The sequence below is a fragment of the Ciconia boyciana genome, chromosome 22 (assembly GCF_034638445.1).
Source record: "Ciconia boyciana chromosome 22, ASM3463844v1, whole genome shotgun sequence".
Taxonomy (NCBI): Eukaryota; Metazoa; Chordata; class Aves; order Ciconiiformes; family Ciconiidae; genus Ciconia; species Ciconia boyciana.
The window spans coordinates 1876125-1893198 of record NC_132955.1 but is presented as its reverse complement, the minus strand read 5'-3'; the positions used below and the strand labels follow the sequence as shown (position 1 = coordinate 1893198).

The following is a 17074-nucleotide window of genomic DNA, read 5'->3' as shown; positions in this document are numbered from 1 at the left end:
CTGTGCAGTTGTACCTGGGATCGCCTCCAGATGTTCAGAGCACTTCAGACTTGGAATTGGAAAGCACAGGCGTTAATGCTTCTCTAAAAACCTATTTGAAACTTGTCCTCTTTCTCTGCAGCCGTGCTGGAGGGTGAGCGGCAGCATTACTGGAAGCCTACATAATTGCCGTTCCCCTGTGTCAGCTCTGTGTTGCAGCCCTCCTTTTAGTGCTGATTTAGATTTGTAGATCTGGCATTAATACTGTCAGCGGTAAGACAAAATTTAGGGGCAGCAAGGCTTAGAGATAGGGGTAGTGCTCTCTGGGTCGCTCGGCTGCCTGCTCAGGCTGCAGAGAGTCCTTTGTAAGAGCCACAGGACAGAAACACCTCTGCTGAACAATGCCTAATGCAAACTGAGGCAAGAATAAGCATTAATTGCTCTCTGGCTGGGGGTAAAGGCTGCCTGAGTGCAGTGCTGCTGTGCTTATTGTGGAGGCTGCCGCAGGCGGGGGGACAGCCGGCCTTGCCAGGTACTCCTTGGCTCTTGGGAGCCTGGGTATTCCTTGGAGGAAGAGCCTCTGAAGTCATGTTGGCTGTCAGTTCATCTCTGCATATTTATAGTGGCATCTCTGGTATTTATGCACAGCTATTACAGCGCTGTGAATGGCTGACAAGCTTGGAGAGGTCTGTTAATTATCTCTAATGTGGCAGTAGCTCAACCGAAAGGCTGTAACTTTCAAAGATGCCTGAAGAACTCAGGATTTGTTGATCTGTCTCTCCTTAAAGAGTCTGAAAGCCGGGAGGGAGGGGAGGAAAATAATCCTGTGCAGGCTGGATATGAATGAGGGTGTTGGTACGGAGCAGCGCATGGTGCAGTAAGAAGCCCCCTCTCGCTGTTAGCAGCAAGCTCTGGAGGAACTCCTATAACTAGAGGAAAAGAACAAATATGTTGCTCTGAGCAACTGAAACGAGGCAAATTGTCCTTCTGGGCTGAGTCATAGTCTCGTAGAGCTGCGGAGGTGTTTGTGTACCGGGGTGTGGTACCTGCGGGTAGGTGGCACAAGGGCTTGGGCTTGGCTCTTGCCATCTCGCAGGAACAGAGACCGAGCCAGTAGTTGCAGTGGTGGAAATGACTTTTTAAAAGCTTAAGGGTGGAAAACATAGCAATAACCGCCAGCTGTTCTCCCTGGGTTTGCTCGCTGCATAGTAAATGTGTGCCTGGCTCCGAGTCCTGGGTGTCACACTGCAGGCTTGTTGGCTCTAATCTGCTTGGTATTACGAGCTGCTAATGTGGCTTTCGGCTTGTTCTCTTCCTGATTTTGCAGAGTGGTGCTGGGCGGTTTGTGTGCTGTGCAGGGGGGCTTGCTGAAGGAAGGGGGCCAGCTGAGGAGGGAGGGCAGCCTTAGGGCAGGACTGCCTTACCTCGAGTGAGTAAAAACGCTGCTTTGGGCTGCGCTTTCCCTGTTGCGCTGCTCCAGCTTGGCTCTTGCCTGCGAGCTTTCCTTTCTGCGGTGCCAGCTCTGGTCCCTGGGAAGTCACACCAGACCCCTCAAGTCCCGATGGCTGTCAGAGGAAGCACAAAGTCTGGTCACTGGGTGACTGGCACGGTAGCAGCCTTGGTCTGCGTGGGGTGAAATTACAGAATTGCTTGGTAGCAGCTCTGAGCTGTTCTCATCGGGCTCCTTCCAGCCTAGAAAGCCACTTGGGCCAGTTAAACGCCAAGTGGAAATAATTTAAGAGCAGCCCTAAAAACTTAAAACACTACTTTAGAGTTCATTAGGTGTTGCAATCTGTAATGTAGGGCCACGATCTGAGTTTCAGGGAGTATGTCTTTAGCCTTGAGTCCGAGCGTGCCTCACCGGTTAAAAGGAGAGCTGTGCTGCTGTCGGCCGCGTTCAGGTGCGGTCTGGGGGTCAACTTGAGGCTGCTGGTGCAAGAGCTGTGGGGGAGAGGATGCAAAAAGAGCCTTCACCAAAATGTCAGGCCAGCAGCTCCTCTTCCTCGTTGCTGTCTCCCCAGCCCTGCGTTAGGAGCAGTTAGGTCCTGTTAGGCTCTTGACAGCCCCGCTGTGGGGAGAGGGGGGCTGAGGTGTGCTTGGGGTGATCCTACATCCTCTGGGGCTGTCGGGTTTGTGAGATTGGGGGTTAGCCACCTAAGTCACAGGCAGAAGGGTGGTATCTGTGGTGAGGACCTCTGAGCTGTCTGTGCTGGACTGTCTGCTTCTCTTGAGAACCTTTTCTTCTCTTGTCTTTGTTCCCTTGGCTCAGTGTCTGTGTGCAGCCTCACCTGACCTGCTCTTCTGGCTATCTCTTGGCTAACATCAGCAAAAAACCCTAAAGCAGCAACTTTGAAGCCTGCAAACCATCGCTGTTAACTCTGCTGACGGTCTCCCTGCTCACAGGGGTTTATGTTGTGCCTCTTTCATAGTAAGAGGCTTCTCCTGTCCTGTGTTTGGCCGAGCCAAACTAATTCCTGGCCTGGAGATAAGGAAGCAAGATGCTGCTATAATGCAAGTCATGAGTGTTACTGCCCTATTGGGATAAGATGCATTGGGAGGGTTGGGGGGATTTACTTGCATCCCAAACTAGCAAGCGTATTGTCTGTCCTCTAGGTCTTGCAGGGGGCATGGATGTTATCACTGACATCTCTAGGCTGGAGGAGCTGCTGAGTCTGAGTTGTGCGATTCTAGTGGGACGTGGCCCTGTTTTGCAAGTCACTCGTGTTAATGATTCTCTTGTCTCTGTTTCCAGTTCTGGCATAAAGCATGTTTCCACTGCGAGACCTGCAAGATGACCCTAAACATGAAAAACTACAAGGGCTACGAGAAGAAGCCGTATTGCAATGCGTAAGTCTCTGCTACCTGCTCTTGTTGCCACTGAGAAAGCGTTGGGCCTGGGAGATGCTGTAGGACCCTCCTCCCTCTTAAGCACTGGTCCTCGCCTCCTGAAATGAGAGGTGTGGGGAACCCTGGCCTCTGCAGAAACTGTCTTTCCCTGCTGCTCCGCAGCATTTTCTGGGAGTGCATGCGAAGCCCTGGCTGAAGGTGTCACGTGCCAATTAATGCCAGTATTAAAACAGTGTTTTCCAGGCTTAAATGCCAGCTGATGGCCACAGCTCCAGTTCCAGCTTGGGCAGACAAAAGGTGAATAAAATTCAAACACAGGCAGGTGTTTACATGGAGCTGATCTTAATCTGTATCCCCTTAAAGAAGGGGAAATAAAGGTGTTTATATCACCCCAGCTGAATACAGGTATTTGGGGAGAGGAGGAATGCCCTTTTGTGCGGGGGGAGTGGGGTGTGCGAAACAGCGAGGGACACGGGCGTCACTGCAGCCTGTGCTCTGATGGGCTCAGGGCCAAGGGCATTTGCCCTAATCTGTTGGCACTTGCCCTGGATGTTATGAAGGTAAAGGCACCTGAAGGTAAAAACAGCTTGAATGCAAGATCCTTCTCCTGAGCAGCGTGGGAGAGATGGAGGTAGAGCAGGGTACAACAGGAGCAGCTGCCTGTACCACACCTCAGTTTACTTTCCTGGATCTTTCAAGCTGTTTCTGAGTGGTGGATGTTCACAGGTCCCCTTTTTTTTTTCCCTTATCAAGAAGGACCCTTAATCCTGTACAGCTTTTTGGGCTCTGCTGTTGCATGGTGAACTCTAGTCCCTATCCCATAGGGAAGCACTGAGCTCTATGTACCTAACGTGTTTCTTAATGTCTATAAAGCAGCTTTGCAACAAGATTTTTGTAGCTGTAACGCAATGAATACATTAACAGTTCTTAGAAGGAAAATTAGGTAACATAATACTACTTAGCTCTTGTGTAGCATGGGCCATTCACAGAGTACTTTAAAAACATTAATCCTGACAACATCCTTGTAAGATGGGTATTACCCTATTAATGTCTAAGACAAGTAGAAAGGAGAAGTGGTAAGGCTGTCAGCTGTGTGGTGCCTTAGCAAAAACTTCCCACTTCTGTAGCTCTTCTGTAGGTTGCTTATTGCTGATATCAGGTGCTGGTGATGACTTTGGACAAGTCACAATCAAAACTCCTGTTGAACTGGGATGAGACTTGTAGCATTCAAGTCTCAGCTGGTAATGGTTGTGTCTTGGGATCTCACCTGAATTGCAGGGTGGCAATTGTGTGAAAAGTAGCAAATAACTCTTGGTTATCTAGTTGTATGGGGGCCACCAGCACTATTAGAGCTCCAGCTTCTGAGGGTCAAACTGGGAACATACTGGAGTAGTATGAGGGGGAAACCTGTGGTCTGAGGCAGGGTGAACTGTTGGTTAGAGGGATGCTTGATCTTGGACTGCACAGGTCTTTCAACCTACTGTGACGGTGGTCCAACCAGCCTGGGATCTGTGAGCTTGAGACCTTGATTTGCAGGGAGCTGCAGGAAATAAGACCCCTGAGCTCTTCATAATGTCCTGAACCAAAGCTTTCTCCTCTGCATCGTGGGCACCCTGATACCAGCTCTGGCAGAGCACCTTGCCTGGCACGAAGTGCTGGGGCACGTCCATCCCTTGTGCTTCTGCCTCTGCCCATAGGGATGGGCCTGGGGTCCTGTTCTTGTGCTCTCTCCCTCCAGGCTGCTGGAAGGGAAGTGGGATAATAATGGGAAATTCCTGAGATTCCAAGGAGTCTGCGCAACCACGACCCATCTCAGTTTCTCAACCCCCTCTGCTGAGAGCTCCCTTTGATGCTGGCTTGCTGTCTTAACCCTTTCACAGCCTCCCTGAAGAAGAGGCAGCTGTCTGTCTTGCCTCTACTCCAGGGTAGCCCTGGATGTTCAAATTGTGCATTAAATGCTTTGTTTTCCTACCTTGCCTGGCCATGCCTTAAAGTGGAGGAAAGTGAGAGCAGCTGAAAACTGCTGGCATGTGAGGCTTTGCCTCCGGCAGCTGCCAGCCCCTTGTTCGCCAGGGTGGAGGCCGAACGGTTGCAATTGCAATGTCCAGACGTGGGGTGAAGGGAAGCTGCAGCCAGAGGACGTGGGTCTGGTTCCTTCTCAGCTGGTGCCCCCGGAGTGTCCTGGGGAGGAAGAAATGTCCAGGCAAGGTGAGTGTCTGGCAAAGGACAGCCCAGAAGGAGCCCACCCTTTCCAAACAGCTTTTGCTGATGTTGGAGTTGAGGGGCAACATCGCCTATCCCCTGAGAAGGGGGTGGAAAAGCAACGTTTATCCTGGCAGGGAAGAGGCTGCTTTTCTGAACATGCCTTAGCACAGGGTCTCCTCTGTTTGAGCCGTGGCCTTCTGCCAAATTCCTGAGTTTCTTTCTTCAAGAGAGCAGGAGGAAGAGGGCTGGGCTTCCTCCCTATCTGACATTACCCCAGCAATAAATCTGTGTGAAGCCTTTCAAGAAGGTGGCTGGTTAACTCTGCCCTTTACTCTCCCATGCCCATCAGTGTCGGGAACTTGCTTGGTGGCAGATGTGACCATCTCCACCCTCCTCACTGTTCCTCTTTTGACTTCAGCTGGGTACTGGGGTGACTGGTTGTTCACTGGAAGGAGCATTCAAGTCTGGGCTCATCTCTTTACATGAGCACTTTGAACTAAAAGAGGTAGAAGTGGAGGAAGGGCAATATCCAGGTGAAGTTTGAGGCTTCTGCAAATGAAGGGTGGGGGAGAGCCGGGCTGCAAAGGACAGACAAGACTGCATGTGAGTTCAAGGGGACCAGCTGCTCCCAAATATGCATTATATATAGGCTTTAATTTCTTACTCATTGAGCTGAAGGGATAACAGAGCTCGGTGCTACAGCTGGCAGGGCTGAGGCTGGGGGACCGGGGCTGTCTCCCTTAGCTGTGAGTCCCAAATGGAGGTGGTACCTGCAGCAGCAGGGCTCCGGTCCCCTCCTTCCAGACAGCCCTGGTGACTGGCAGCTCCGCTTTGCCTCGGCGGCAGCTCAGCGTGCAGCACAAACCTGTGCCTTGAAAATCCTGTCTGAGAGTTCAAAGCTGTATATTCGGTCTGGGGAGTCGGCATCTTCAGAGACGTCGCTGGGCAGTGCTGCTGCTTGAAATGCAGAGAGGAGCGCGAATACGCCTGGGTGTGGAGCTGCGTTGAGGTGGGGAGAAGGAGCAGTATCCTGGGCAAGAAGCTCCTTTTCTGCCTCTGTCTTGGCTACAAGGTTGTTCTGCTCATCTCCCTTGAGGACATCTAGACAAGACCTGAGGCTAGACTTTACCTCGGAGCTTTGGGTTGGCCTGAATTTGTGCTGATGTACAAGCAGTTGCCCTGTTGGATGTGTGTCTGCTCGGAAAGCCCTGCTCTGGCTGCATGTGCATCCCCTGCGCTGGCATCCTGCTGCTGGAGCATGGCTGATCAGAGGGGCTGTCTCTGCCGCCTGCACACCCCACAGTGCTGGATTTTTTTTTATTTCCTTACTGCTGCAGACTAGCTGGCAGGAAGTTAATGGCCTACTTGCTCAGCAGTCCCTCCTCCCCCACCAAGGAGGGGCAGCCTGGCCTGATGAGCGCGGCATCCTTTGTTTGAACACGCACGGGGAGATGGTGCTGCCGACCGAGACCCTCTGCTCACCTTTGCTGTGGTCCTGGCTCAGGCTGCCCCGCCAGTGCAGAGCAGAAGGAAATAGCGGTGCTGCTACGTCTCCACATCCCCCTTGCTAAAATGCCTTTTTTCCCCCCTCAAAAAGGGGCTAAAGGCTAAGTGAGACTGCCAAAAATATCTTACGTAGGTGTGTCGGCAGGGTCCCTGCTCCCTCCATCTGCCGTACTTGTGTGATTTCAGCTTTCCTTCAAGGAGTTGACTTTCCTTGCAGAGAAACCACACCCGGTGGGGTGGTGGCGTGTGTGCTGGATGTGTCCCCAGGGATCCGGATCTAGGGGCTGACATTCTTCTTGGCTGAGTCAGGGCAAGCAGCTCCCAGCTCGGCAGCTGCCCTGCCTGGCTTACCTAGACCTAGCACCTAGTGTTACTGGGCCACAGCAACTCTGAACAGGAGCTGTAAAACCTTTTAATTCCTGGTGATAACCCAAAGAACCTTCCTGGCGGATTTCTCACCATTGAAATCCTTGCCTTTCCATGCAGAGCAAGCAGTCTGATACCTCTGGGCTAACTCCTTGCTTGGAAAAAGTTAGTGAGCAGCTTCACAAGGAGCCAGTGATCTGTTCTTGGCATTCCTCTCCGCTCCATCTGGTAGCAGCCTACTACATTAATAAAGTGATCTTCCAAGTTTTGGGGCGGGGGGGCAGGAAGGGAAAGAGGAACAACTGTGTTGCTGGGACAGCGTCTGGGTGTTTATCCCATGCTTTATTTGTGCTGAGTTTCTGGATGAGAAGAACTGCCTTTCTGTCTTGGTGTGCACACTTTGCATGCCGTGGAGCTCTGAACAGACTCTGCTTTTTTTGTCTCGGCGTAAATGAAAGCTGGCCTCCCCATATGCTGCCGGGGGGGGGGGGAGGACCCCCAACACACGGCTCTGAGGGGCTGTGGGATACAGGGTACTTCTGCTTCACCTCTGCTGCGTTTGGGGAAGGGCTCACTGATGCATCTTCTGGGGGGAGAGGGGATGTGGTGTATGGGAAAGCTCTCCTGAGTAATGCCATGATTCACGGTTGGAAGGCCGCAAATGTTAGCGAACCCTGTTTGGGGTAGCACCTCTGGTTTCTGAAGGGTTTGGAGATGACTTTCTCCAAGTGCTGTCCATGTACCATGGACCTTTCACAGCTGACACTGTTCCTCCTGGAAATCCCAAATCCTTTTCTAGGGCTCTGCTGCCCTCCCTCCAGCCCATCCATAGCTGTTACCTCCTCTCCCTGGCTGGAGATCAGTTTAAACCTGTGATGCCCCCGTGTGTGCAACCCAAAGCATCTGTGGGTGAAGCCTCTGCAGGGGTGAGCGAGGAGAAATCTCACCATGACTTTGCAGGTAACTCCTCTCCCTCCCAGGCTCACTCTGCGTTGCCCTGTTGCTCCTTCCCATTAGCCCCAGGTGTTCTTCACCCACCTGGTAGATGTTTCCCAACTGCTCCTGGAGTTAGGAGGAGGAGAATATGCGCTCCTGCTTCGGGTGTTCGGTGCCTGCTTATTGTTAAAGACTAAACCATCTCATCCTAGCAAAGCAGATGGTAAGTGAGCTTGTTGTCCAAGAAACACTATCCCCTGTACTCAGGGTGTGCTGCTTCGGTGGGTGAGGGTTCTCCCGCTGTCACCGTCCTGCTGTGCGGGGAGTGCAGCAAAACCGAGCCGGCTTCCCCGCTCCTCTTGCCCTGGGCTGGCAGGCAGCAGCCCAGCTCGTCCTGCATGGGGGGGTTTGTGGGTTCAGGCAGAGCTCTGGGACTTGGCAGCTGCCTGCAGCCCTGCCCGGGGAGGGGGCAGCAGCCACGCAGCGTCCTCTGAGCCAGGAGCGCAGGGTTTGGGCTGAGTCTGCAGCAAGGGCTGCCCAGCATTGACCTTGCTGGGGGGGCAGGCTGCAGATGAATGTTCACTTTCCTAAATTTGCTTATCCGTGCCTGGGGCCAAAAAACCTTGTGGAAAAACCCAGCTCCGTTGCGATGCCTGCTCTGTTCCCGTAAACAGCGGCAGGGGGAGGATGGGACAGGCACTGCTCTGTTTTGGGGGCTCAGCAATGGGAGGGGGGAGCAGCGTGACAAGCAGAGCCCTTTCCAGAAGTGACTTCTGCCTTCACAGCTTGGCAACCCCTGTTCTCCTGCATTCACTTGAAATCTTTCCATTATGGATTAAAGCAGGTTTGTGAAAACAGGCTGTTTCTTACTTAGGCAGCGTTGCTGCTCTGCAACACCCTCGGTAAGTGCTGGCAGAGCTTTGGGGACGGGGGATGAGATGGATGCTGCCTGTACTCACGGAGAGCAGAGCTGGCTGAGCAAAACCCTGCTCCCCGCTGCTGTCCCGTGCCGAGACAGCTATGCTAGAGCTGGTGGCGATGGGTTTTGCTTCTCCTGCCTCCTCCAGCCCTGTGCTAGCCTGGCACCATACACGGGGTGAGCAGTGGGAGGGTCTTTGAGAAACAATATCCTACAAAGTTGTGCTCTGAGTTACGTTATGCAAAGCCATTTTTGAGGCAGGCTGAGAGCAGATGCTGGGAGAAGGCAGCAGCTGCACACGTGGAGGGCTGGACCAGCCATTTTGGCAGCCTCTCCCCAAAAATGCTGGGAGGAACTAAAGTCTTTCTCCGCAGCCTGCTCTTTTATAGTAGGATGTTTGCAAGCCCTCTGCGAAGTGGCATGGTGCTGCTTTTATTATTAAAAAAAGAACAGTTTATTTTTTTAAGCTTGTCCCCAAGAATCAGCAACTCTTTGAAAGGCAGGATGTGAACTTGGGAGCCTTTTGGCAGAGCAGAGCCTATTACTTCCTTTGTTTAACTCTTCTTTTCCGAAACCGTGGTACAGCTGCACAAAGGTGACTGTCACCTCTTGGAGGTGCAGGTTTGTGGGTGAAGAAGGGACGGTGTATTTGCATCCAGTGCTAAAGTCTGTGCTGCTGCTTGCTGGATGAGTCTGCCAAAAGCACTTGCTTAAAGCAGCCTGTATTGAATACAAGCAACACTTGGAGCTAGAGAGGCTCTTCTGAACACTCAGTCATCTCGCACATGAGCTGCGGTGTAAACTAGCCTTGCTGGAGGAACAGATACGGGTTTGAGTCACGCTGAAGATGCTGGGTTTGGGTCCTGTCGCTAACAGACCTGCATCAGTTGGTTCTTTGTAGAACAGCTGGATGGTGCCATGATGCAGATGTCTCTTTATTGGAGAAGTTTAACTCTTGTTTCCAGCTTGTGCGAAGCTCTAAAGGCGGAAGTTCAAGTGCTGCCGCTTAACTTGGCTTCCTGGGAAGGCAGCTCTCGGGGGGCAAACGCTGCTTTTAGGGCAGGACTGGATGTGATGGGGTGCAAGCGCTTGGAGAGTCACATTGATCTGGAGGTGAGATCACTGGCAAACCGTTTATGCTACTGCTCTGGGTCCAGGACGGTGAAAATACTGCCTGGGTGTCATCGACTTATGGGTCACAAGGAAGCTGGGACCAAGGTGCTGGTATGGGGCTGTTTCTGGTCCATGTATGGGGAGGAGGGGTCTGTGTTTGCTTTCTAAGGTCCCTGCCAAAGGAGCTTCCTACCTTAGCCTTGCGTTTGGTCGTGCAGCTATTGCTGGTGGCTCCTCAAGTGAACCGGGTGAGCTCTTTCTGCCGTGGCTGTGCGAGGGTGTCCGTAGTGAAGCTGGGGGAAAAGGCAGAGCTGCTTGGGGAAAGGCTGTGAGACGCACAGAGCGGATGGACCGTTATCCCACAGGAACCCTGTGACTCGCTGTTAACAGCGGGGTAAACTTTCATCTGCCTCGGAGTTGCCGTACTCGAACAACTCCTAATGTGGGAGCCAGACAGGCTCTGTCTGGCTGGAGGAGACTCGATTGACCTGATTTAGCAATGCAACAAAAAATGCCTCGTCTCTGGTGGCTGTGGCTGGACCGGCGCAGCCTCGCTGGGTTATCTTGCCAAGGGCTTGTATTGCAGGGTCTTGCTGCAGGCCATAAAGCTCCTCTTTTTGGAGGAGGAACTGCGTGTGCTGGGTTTCTGTGGCTTTTCGAGGGTGGTGGGCAGCTGCCCCCACTGTGGATGGACCTGCCCGGCTGGAGGTGTTGCTGCGATGCAGAAAGCAAAGGGTTTGGGACTGTCTCCAGCAGGGCAGATGCCCCATGCTGATCCGGGGGCTGGCTGCCAGCACAGGGCAGGTGACCTCTGGAAAGTGTGACCGTCTCTGCCATCGCCGTGCTCCTCCCCTCCTTAGCTGGCTGTTCAATTACTCTTGCAGTGTGTGAAATCTGGGGTGGCTTTTCTTAGCGTCTCTCCTGATGGGTGTAATCACCCGAGCTCCTGTGTGGAGCTGCAGATTAAAGGGGGTATTTTTCTGCCAGCCCCGAGCAAGGATGTGACACTGGTGCACGCCATCCCGAATGCCGAGCCTTCGCTCCATCACGTGTCCCTCTGCCCCACATACTCATGTGCAGCTTCGCTTAATCTGACAGCAGCCCCCTGCGGCGGGGGATCGGGCGGGGGGAGGGATCCCGTGCGTCCCGTTCTTTAAACTCTTAATCAGGCAGAGGATGGATGCCAGCAGGGTCTGTGAGGAGAGACCCCGAAGCGCGAGGCCAATCCACCGGCCGTCTGGCGGCTCTGCCCCCAAGACCAGCAGGCTCCTCTCCATCGGTCGTTAAAATAATCCGTGTCTGCCTGGCTGATGGAGCAGCCGTGGGGATGCCAAGGGCTCGACATGCATTCACCCTGCCTGGGCTCTGCACCCCTCCTGCTTTGCAGCCGCCGGCTCGGCTGCCACAACATCACCAAAGCCGCAGAGCGCCGGCGGTCCCCGAGACCCACCGAAACTTGGCTCCCTTCCTGCTCCACCCTCCCGCATCCCTGTGCCCTCAGGCAGGGAAAACACCACGATGCTCCTACCAAAACCGGAGCAAAGCGTTTGGATCCTGCTGTAGCATTAGCCAGAAGCAGGAACCAGGGGCTCCTCCCTACAGGTAGTTCGCACGGGTGTTTTCTCCCTGGCTCCCATTTGTTCTTGAAAGGTTACTGGTTTTGCCTGAATAGCTATTACTTAGCAGCAGACTTTACACAAATGTCACATCTAAGGGTGCGTGGGACTAATTATTTCCTTGCAGTTTGTCAGAAGAGGGATGGTTTGAAGCGGCTTCCCCCTATTTGTCTTCTCCACTGCTTGTGCCTGAAGCCTGTGGAGCCTGGTGGGTTTTTCTAATGGCCCTTCAGGGCTCCATCTTCCCTTAAAGTGACTCTTCTTCCCTCCACAGTTCTCTACCTGTTGCACTAACTTAGGAAACGAGTGTTTCTGCAGCAGAGGGAGGGAGTGAAGGGCACCAGGGCAGGCGTGCACGTGTTACGGGAGCGTACATGAGTGTGACGCTGGCAGGGGACCTGCTGGCAGCGGCCAGATGAGCTCTTGCAGCGTGGTCCCTTCTGCAGCAGCTGGCAGAAAGCCTCTTGCTCCATGGGCTTTGGGCTCAGCACTGGGTGGAGGCTGCTGTGGTGGGCACCGAAATTCCTGCTGTTCTGGTTTTGGAAGCCTTCGGCTCTGGTCCCTGGTGAGGGTCCTGTTCGGTAATTGCACGGGTGGATTTGGCGTGTGTTGCTCACGCTTCTTCTGAAAGAGCGAGGCAGGTTGAGCAATAAACACCCTCCCCCTTCCCTGCTTCCCCAGCCAAGACCTATTTATGGTGACGGCTGGGGGGGGGCAGGGAGGACCCACAGCTCTGCTCCTTCCTTGGCTTTGACTGTGAGAAGGGGGAGACCCAGGTCTGCTCCACCACGAGACCACCCCACGCGAGGAGGGACGAGCCCATCTTCGCTGCAAATCCCGCAGACGCCCTGTTCCCACACGCACGCTGCCTCCCGCGCTCCCAACCCAAGGCAATTCACTCGCTGCTTTCTCATTAAGATTTAATTTATTGCTGACTATTACTGTGGCTGATTCTCATGCATAGGAGATGGTTTTCCCCTCCCCGGTGTGTGGCAGGGATCTTCTGGGTGTCTGTGTTTGTACTGGCTGGGCAGGGGGAAGCTCTGGCTTTGGCGGTGGGGGGCTGTCGCCACTCCTGCACCAGGAGCCCCCGGCCTTAAATTCCCCAAGGACTGAAAAGCCTTTTCTTTATCAGGCAGATCTCATGAGCTGGGGAGAAAAACGATGCCTAATCTTAGGGGAAGACACTCAACTTGTGCATTTCTTCCTATGCCTAGTGCAGACAGACAGATCACTCCTGCCTGCTAACAACAGTCTGTGGGGGCTCGAGGCCGAGAAAAAAGCTGCCTCAAATTCTTGGGAGGTTTCCTCAAAATCTAACAGAGGCGGAAACCTAATTCTAGCTTGGTCTGTGCGGTCTATGGCTATCTCTTCCTCTCCCTCACCAGACTGCGGCTGTAGCAGGGCACAGTCCGCTCTGGGTACGGTGTTCCTCTAAATGCTCGAAGCAGGGCTGTTGGCTGCCTTTCAGACTAATTGGGTTTTTTTCTCCCCTACATCCATGGCTTTTCAGTTTGAGCTCCACGGGGATGAATTTCTCTGTTTCCAGCCCTCGCAGTGACTGGGGCTTCCCTCCTCCCTGCATCCGGAGGCTGCTGCTGGAGACTCGTCTTCTCCCCAGTGTTATTAGCATGCCCAGGGCATGGGATGCGGTTGCCATGGCAATGGGATGATTTCAGCTCGCAGCACCAGCAGATAGTACGGGAACTCCTGGGCCGTGGCTGAGCCGTAAATGCAGCTCTGGCTGGTGGTGCACACAACTTAAAAATTGCATTTACCCTTCGCAGGAGCCACGTGTGGCTTTCTGTGTGGCTTTCTGTGTGGCTTTCTGTGTGGCTTTCTGTGTGGCTTTCTGTGTGGCTTTCTGTGTGGCTTTCTGTGTGGCTTTCTGTGTGGCTTTCTGTGTGGCTTTCTGTGTGGCTTTCCTGCCAGCGTGGGGGCTGCGTGCAGCCCTCTGTCCCTGCTCCCTTCAGGGGATGGGGCTGTTAAAATTGGGGATCTCTGTAAAAGCTGCTGCTGAGCAGCAGGAGAAATCTCCTGGATTTGCAAAGACCCTGGGCAGTGGTGATGGCACTTGGCTCTCTCCGTAGGACTGGGACAGAGCTCTGTTCCCATCCTCACGGCAGGTCTTGGGCTGGTCTGCATAGCCTCTTGCCTTCCGGACCCGATCTGCAAATGGAGAATAAGCAACCTGGGAGGGCATTTGGGTTTTGAGCTGTTTGTACTTAAAAGGTTGCTTTGTTTTCTTTGACCTTGGTATGAGCCAGGCGGTGACTTCCAAGAAACTCAGGAAAGGGCTCCAGGATGTGAGTGGTAACTCGGGTAAAACAAGAGACAAGCCTCAAGACTGTCCTCTCGTGCCCCTGTAAACTGAGGTAGTGCACTTACTGGATTAGCAGTACTGTTAATTAAGCCTTGGCTCCACCAGCAGCTGCCTAATGGCACCTGGGTTTGGACAAAAAATTGCCCATCTCCTGCTGATGGTGTTTGCTCCTGAGTCTGCCAGCAGATACCAGCCTTCCCGTAGCCGTAACGCGTGCCGCCCCTGCGGAAGGGGAAAGGAGTCGTCCCAGTGCGCGGCTGAGGTGCAGCACCCCTCGAGCAAGGGCTGCTAAATGCAGCCTCCTTTGACATGTGCTGCCTTGGCCACTGAAGCTTACGGGCTGCTAAGAAGGGGTTTTGCCACCTCTGCGATGACAAAAGCGCCCGCTTCCCTCGATGTTGTCTCTCCAAGGTACGAATGCATTAACCCGGCAACTAGCGTGATTGCAGCAGCCTTTACAGGGGCGATCTTTGCTAACCAGGGGCCAAGCTGGGCCAATGTAATTTAGATCGAGCCCCTCCGTCGCCAGCCCCCCAGGCTGTTCATCTCTGCTGGCAGCAGACAGCAGCTGGTGCGGATTTGGTCTGGAGGTGTCTTACGCTGTTTTGCTGCTTCCAAAGTGTCACTCGCCGGTACAGCCCTGTGGCAAAGGCTCGGCTATTGCCACTGCTGGAGTGTCCGGCAGAAAGGTGGGTCAGGATAGCACCCACCCAGACATCCACATTCCAGTGGCGTTGGCTGCCAGGAGATCAGGAGCTGTGGCCAAAATGGCCAGAGCACTTAAATAAAGGGCAAACCCATGCCCAGTTCTGCAGTGTGGTCTCCACGCGGTGTCCGTTGCTCCTGGTGAGCACAGGACCCTCCTAGAGAATCAGCTTTTATCATTATTGGAATCTTAATGCAGGAATTTCTCTGCAGCAAGCCACAGGCAGTAGCTTGGTGAAATAATCTGCCTTGATATTGTATCGCAGTGTGACGCCTTGACATACCAGTGCCCGAAGGTAGTGGGGAAGGGAGCCTGAACACACAGTATTATATCCCCTCTAATCAGATTAATCTAAACAGAGATTAAACTATATCCTTCAAGCAGTTGGTGATCTGTTGTTTGTCTAAAACTGATTCTTGTCCTTTCCAATCTTATTGCTGGATGTTTGGGGGAGCTGTGGGGGGTTAATTTAGGCGTATTTGGTGTGGGTACGGCTGTGTCCTCTCTGCTCCCCCACGTGCTGGTGAAGGATGAGGGCTGGCTGGGGTCTCATGGCCGATGCCCATCAGATGTTCATGAGATGGCTGTCCTCAGATGGGCAGAGTATTTCCCATCCTTCTGGGACCCTGGTGTTGACTCCCACCTCCCCTAAAGCAGCAGGCAGCTGGGATGGTGGTGCTGGGCCATGGCAGCAGGTGACATCCAGGAGGACAAGACCTGGAGCAGGGAGGTGGTGGCATTTGGCTTTTTTGGGGGGATGCTGGCTGGAGGGTGGGTTCCCCTGCCGTACCGTGCACGGCGGGGCTGGGGAGGGGAGCAGGCAGGGAGCTGCTGCTTGCTGAGTTGTCTTTTCCCCTTTCTGCAAACCACATCTGCATTGTTTGGTTTCTGTGTGTGTAGGGGGGGGTTCTCTTTATTTTTTTCAGCGCGGCTGAGGCAGCTATTTTTATTCTTGAGTTTCCTGCGTTGTTGCTTTACTGAGGTATGTGCTGTTCTTTCAGGTCTGTGGTTGCCTATCTGTTGCTGTCCTGCTCCAACAGCGCTGCTCTAAGGTAGCAGCTTTCAACCAGATTCCTCCGCATGCAGCTGGCTTTCTGCTCATTTACCCTCATTTGACCACAGTTCGATTAGCCTTGGGCAGAGGTGCTAATGCTGATTCTCTAAATAGATAATTGCTAATGCTGGAGCAAACAAGCTCCCAAAGCACAGCCCAGGGGCTTCTTAAGACCCACAAAGACCTGTTTCATGTGGTCTGGGAAGGGACAGGAGCTGCAGCTATCCCATAGTTTGCTTCGTAGCCCTCAGGTGAGAGCTTGGTTCAACTTCCAGTTGGGCTACGTAGATGGAGATGTGGGAACTGGAGGCTGCACAGTCTGAGTTACAGCCCTGAAACTGGGATCAGGCATTGTGCTCAAAGCCTTCAGATCCGCAAGAGTGAGCGAGACCTCCGGGTTGTCCTCTGCGAGGAGCTGCAGTCTGTTCTCAGTGGACTGCTTAGCCCTGGTCACCTCTTTCAAGAGCTACTACAGTGAGAGGACAGTCGGATTGCCTGGCTTTGCAAGAGAATTTATCCAAGTTCTTGCGTGTATTTGAAAGTGAAACTGAGCGGCAGCGTGACGCGGTGCTGCGCTGCCCTGATGCCACGCATACTCAGCGGTGATGCTGGTGCTGTCTCCGTGCCTCCCAGCCACTCTCCTGTGCAGGCAGTAACTTTCCTAAAATCCTGCAATCTTTCTGCCGCTGGTTTTGGGAGTCCTGCTTTAACTCTTGTGAAAGAGAAACCTCTGACCCTTTCAAAAGGCAGTTTTCCCCTTCTTGCTCTCTGCTATCTGCAGTGTAAACCCGAAGTGCTGCCGTGGGATGTCTTCGGTTTCTTTGCCATCCCATGAGAGCAGTTACCATCTGTTCAGTGTCAGATTTCCTCTCTGGGCATATCCTGGGGAGCGTTGTGCACTCCACGGCGGCCAGTGCCGAGCAGTCTGGAAACGTTCCTCTTGCAAACAGTTTCCTCTACACCACTTGTATAGTCCTCCAGATACAGCGAGGCCGGCTGCCAGGGCTGGATCTGGCCATGGGCGAGGGCATCCTCTGTGGTGCAGGATGTAGCTGACCCCACGTGAAGGAGCAGCGCTGGGACCCGAGTGCTAAAGCATCACGCTGTCGGGACTGACCCTGCCACTTCTTGGCAGCGTGAGAGACTCCAGTAATAACTGCCGTCGGGGTCTGGTCAAGCCCAGCCGGAGGTGTTTGCATGCTGAACCCCCCCGTTACAACAGCGATTTGCCTTTTGCTGTTTTCCGTGTCTCCTGGAGGTGGGAATGGCCACGTGAAGTTCACCTCTCTACTTGGACAGGACTTGTAGCAACCTCCAGCTTTAGGATATTTACTTTCTGCCAGTACCTGAGTTCTAACTGTTAATTTATGTTGTCTACAGCAAAGGCTGCATGCGCTTTCAGAAACTGCTATATGGCACTTCAGAACAATAGCTGCTGGCTTGTAGCCAGACCACGACAGAGGTCTCCTGCTTTACACTCCCATTCCAGGCGTGTCCTAAGGAT

At 53.4% G+C, this 17074-nt stretch overlaps 1 protein-coding gene across 1 annotated transcript in view; it reads left to right on the top strand.

Moving 5' to 3' along the window:
- The window catches only part of LASP1 (LIM and SH3 protein 1), a 35359-nt gene that overhangs the window by 2551 nt on the left and 15734 nt on the right, over window positions 1-17074 (top strand). The window contains exon 2 of the mRNA XM_072886120.1: window positions 2732-2826. Within this exon, the coding sequence (XP_072742221.1) occupies window positions 2732-2826 (95 nt within the window). The remainder of the gene's footprint in view (window positions 1-2731; window positions 2827-17074) is intronic.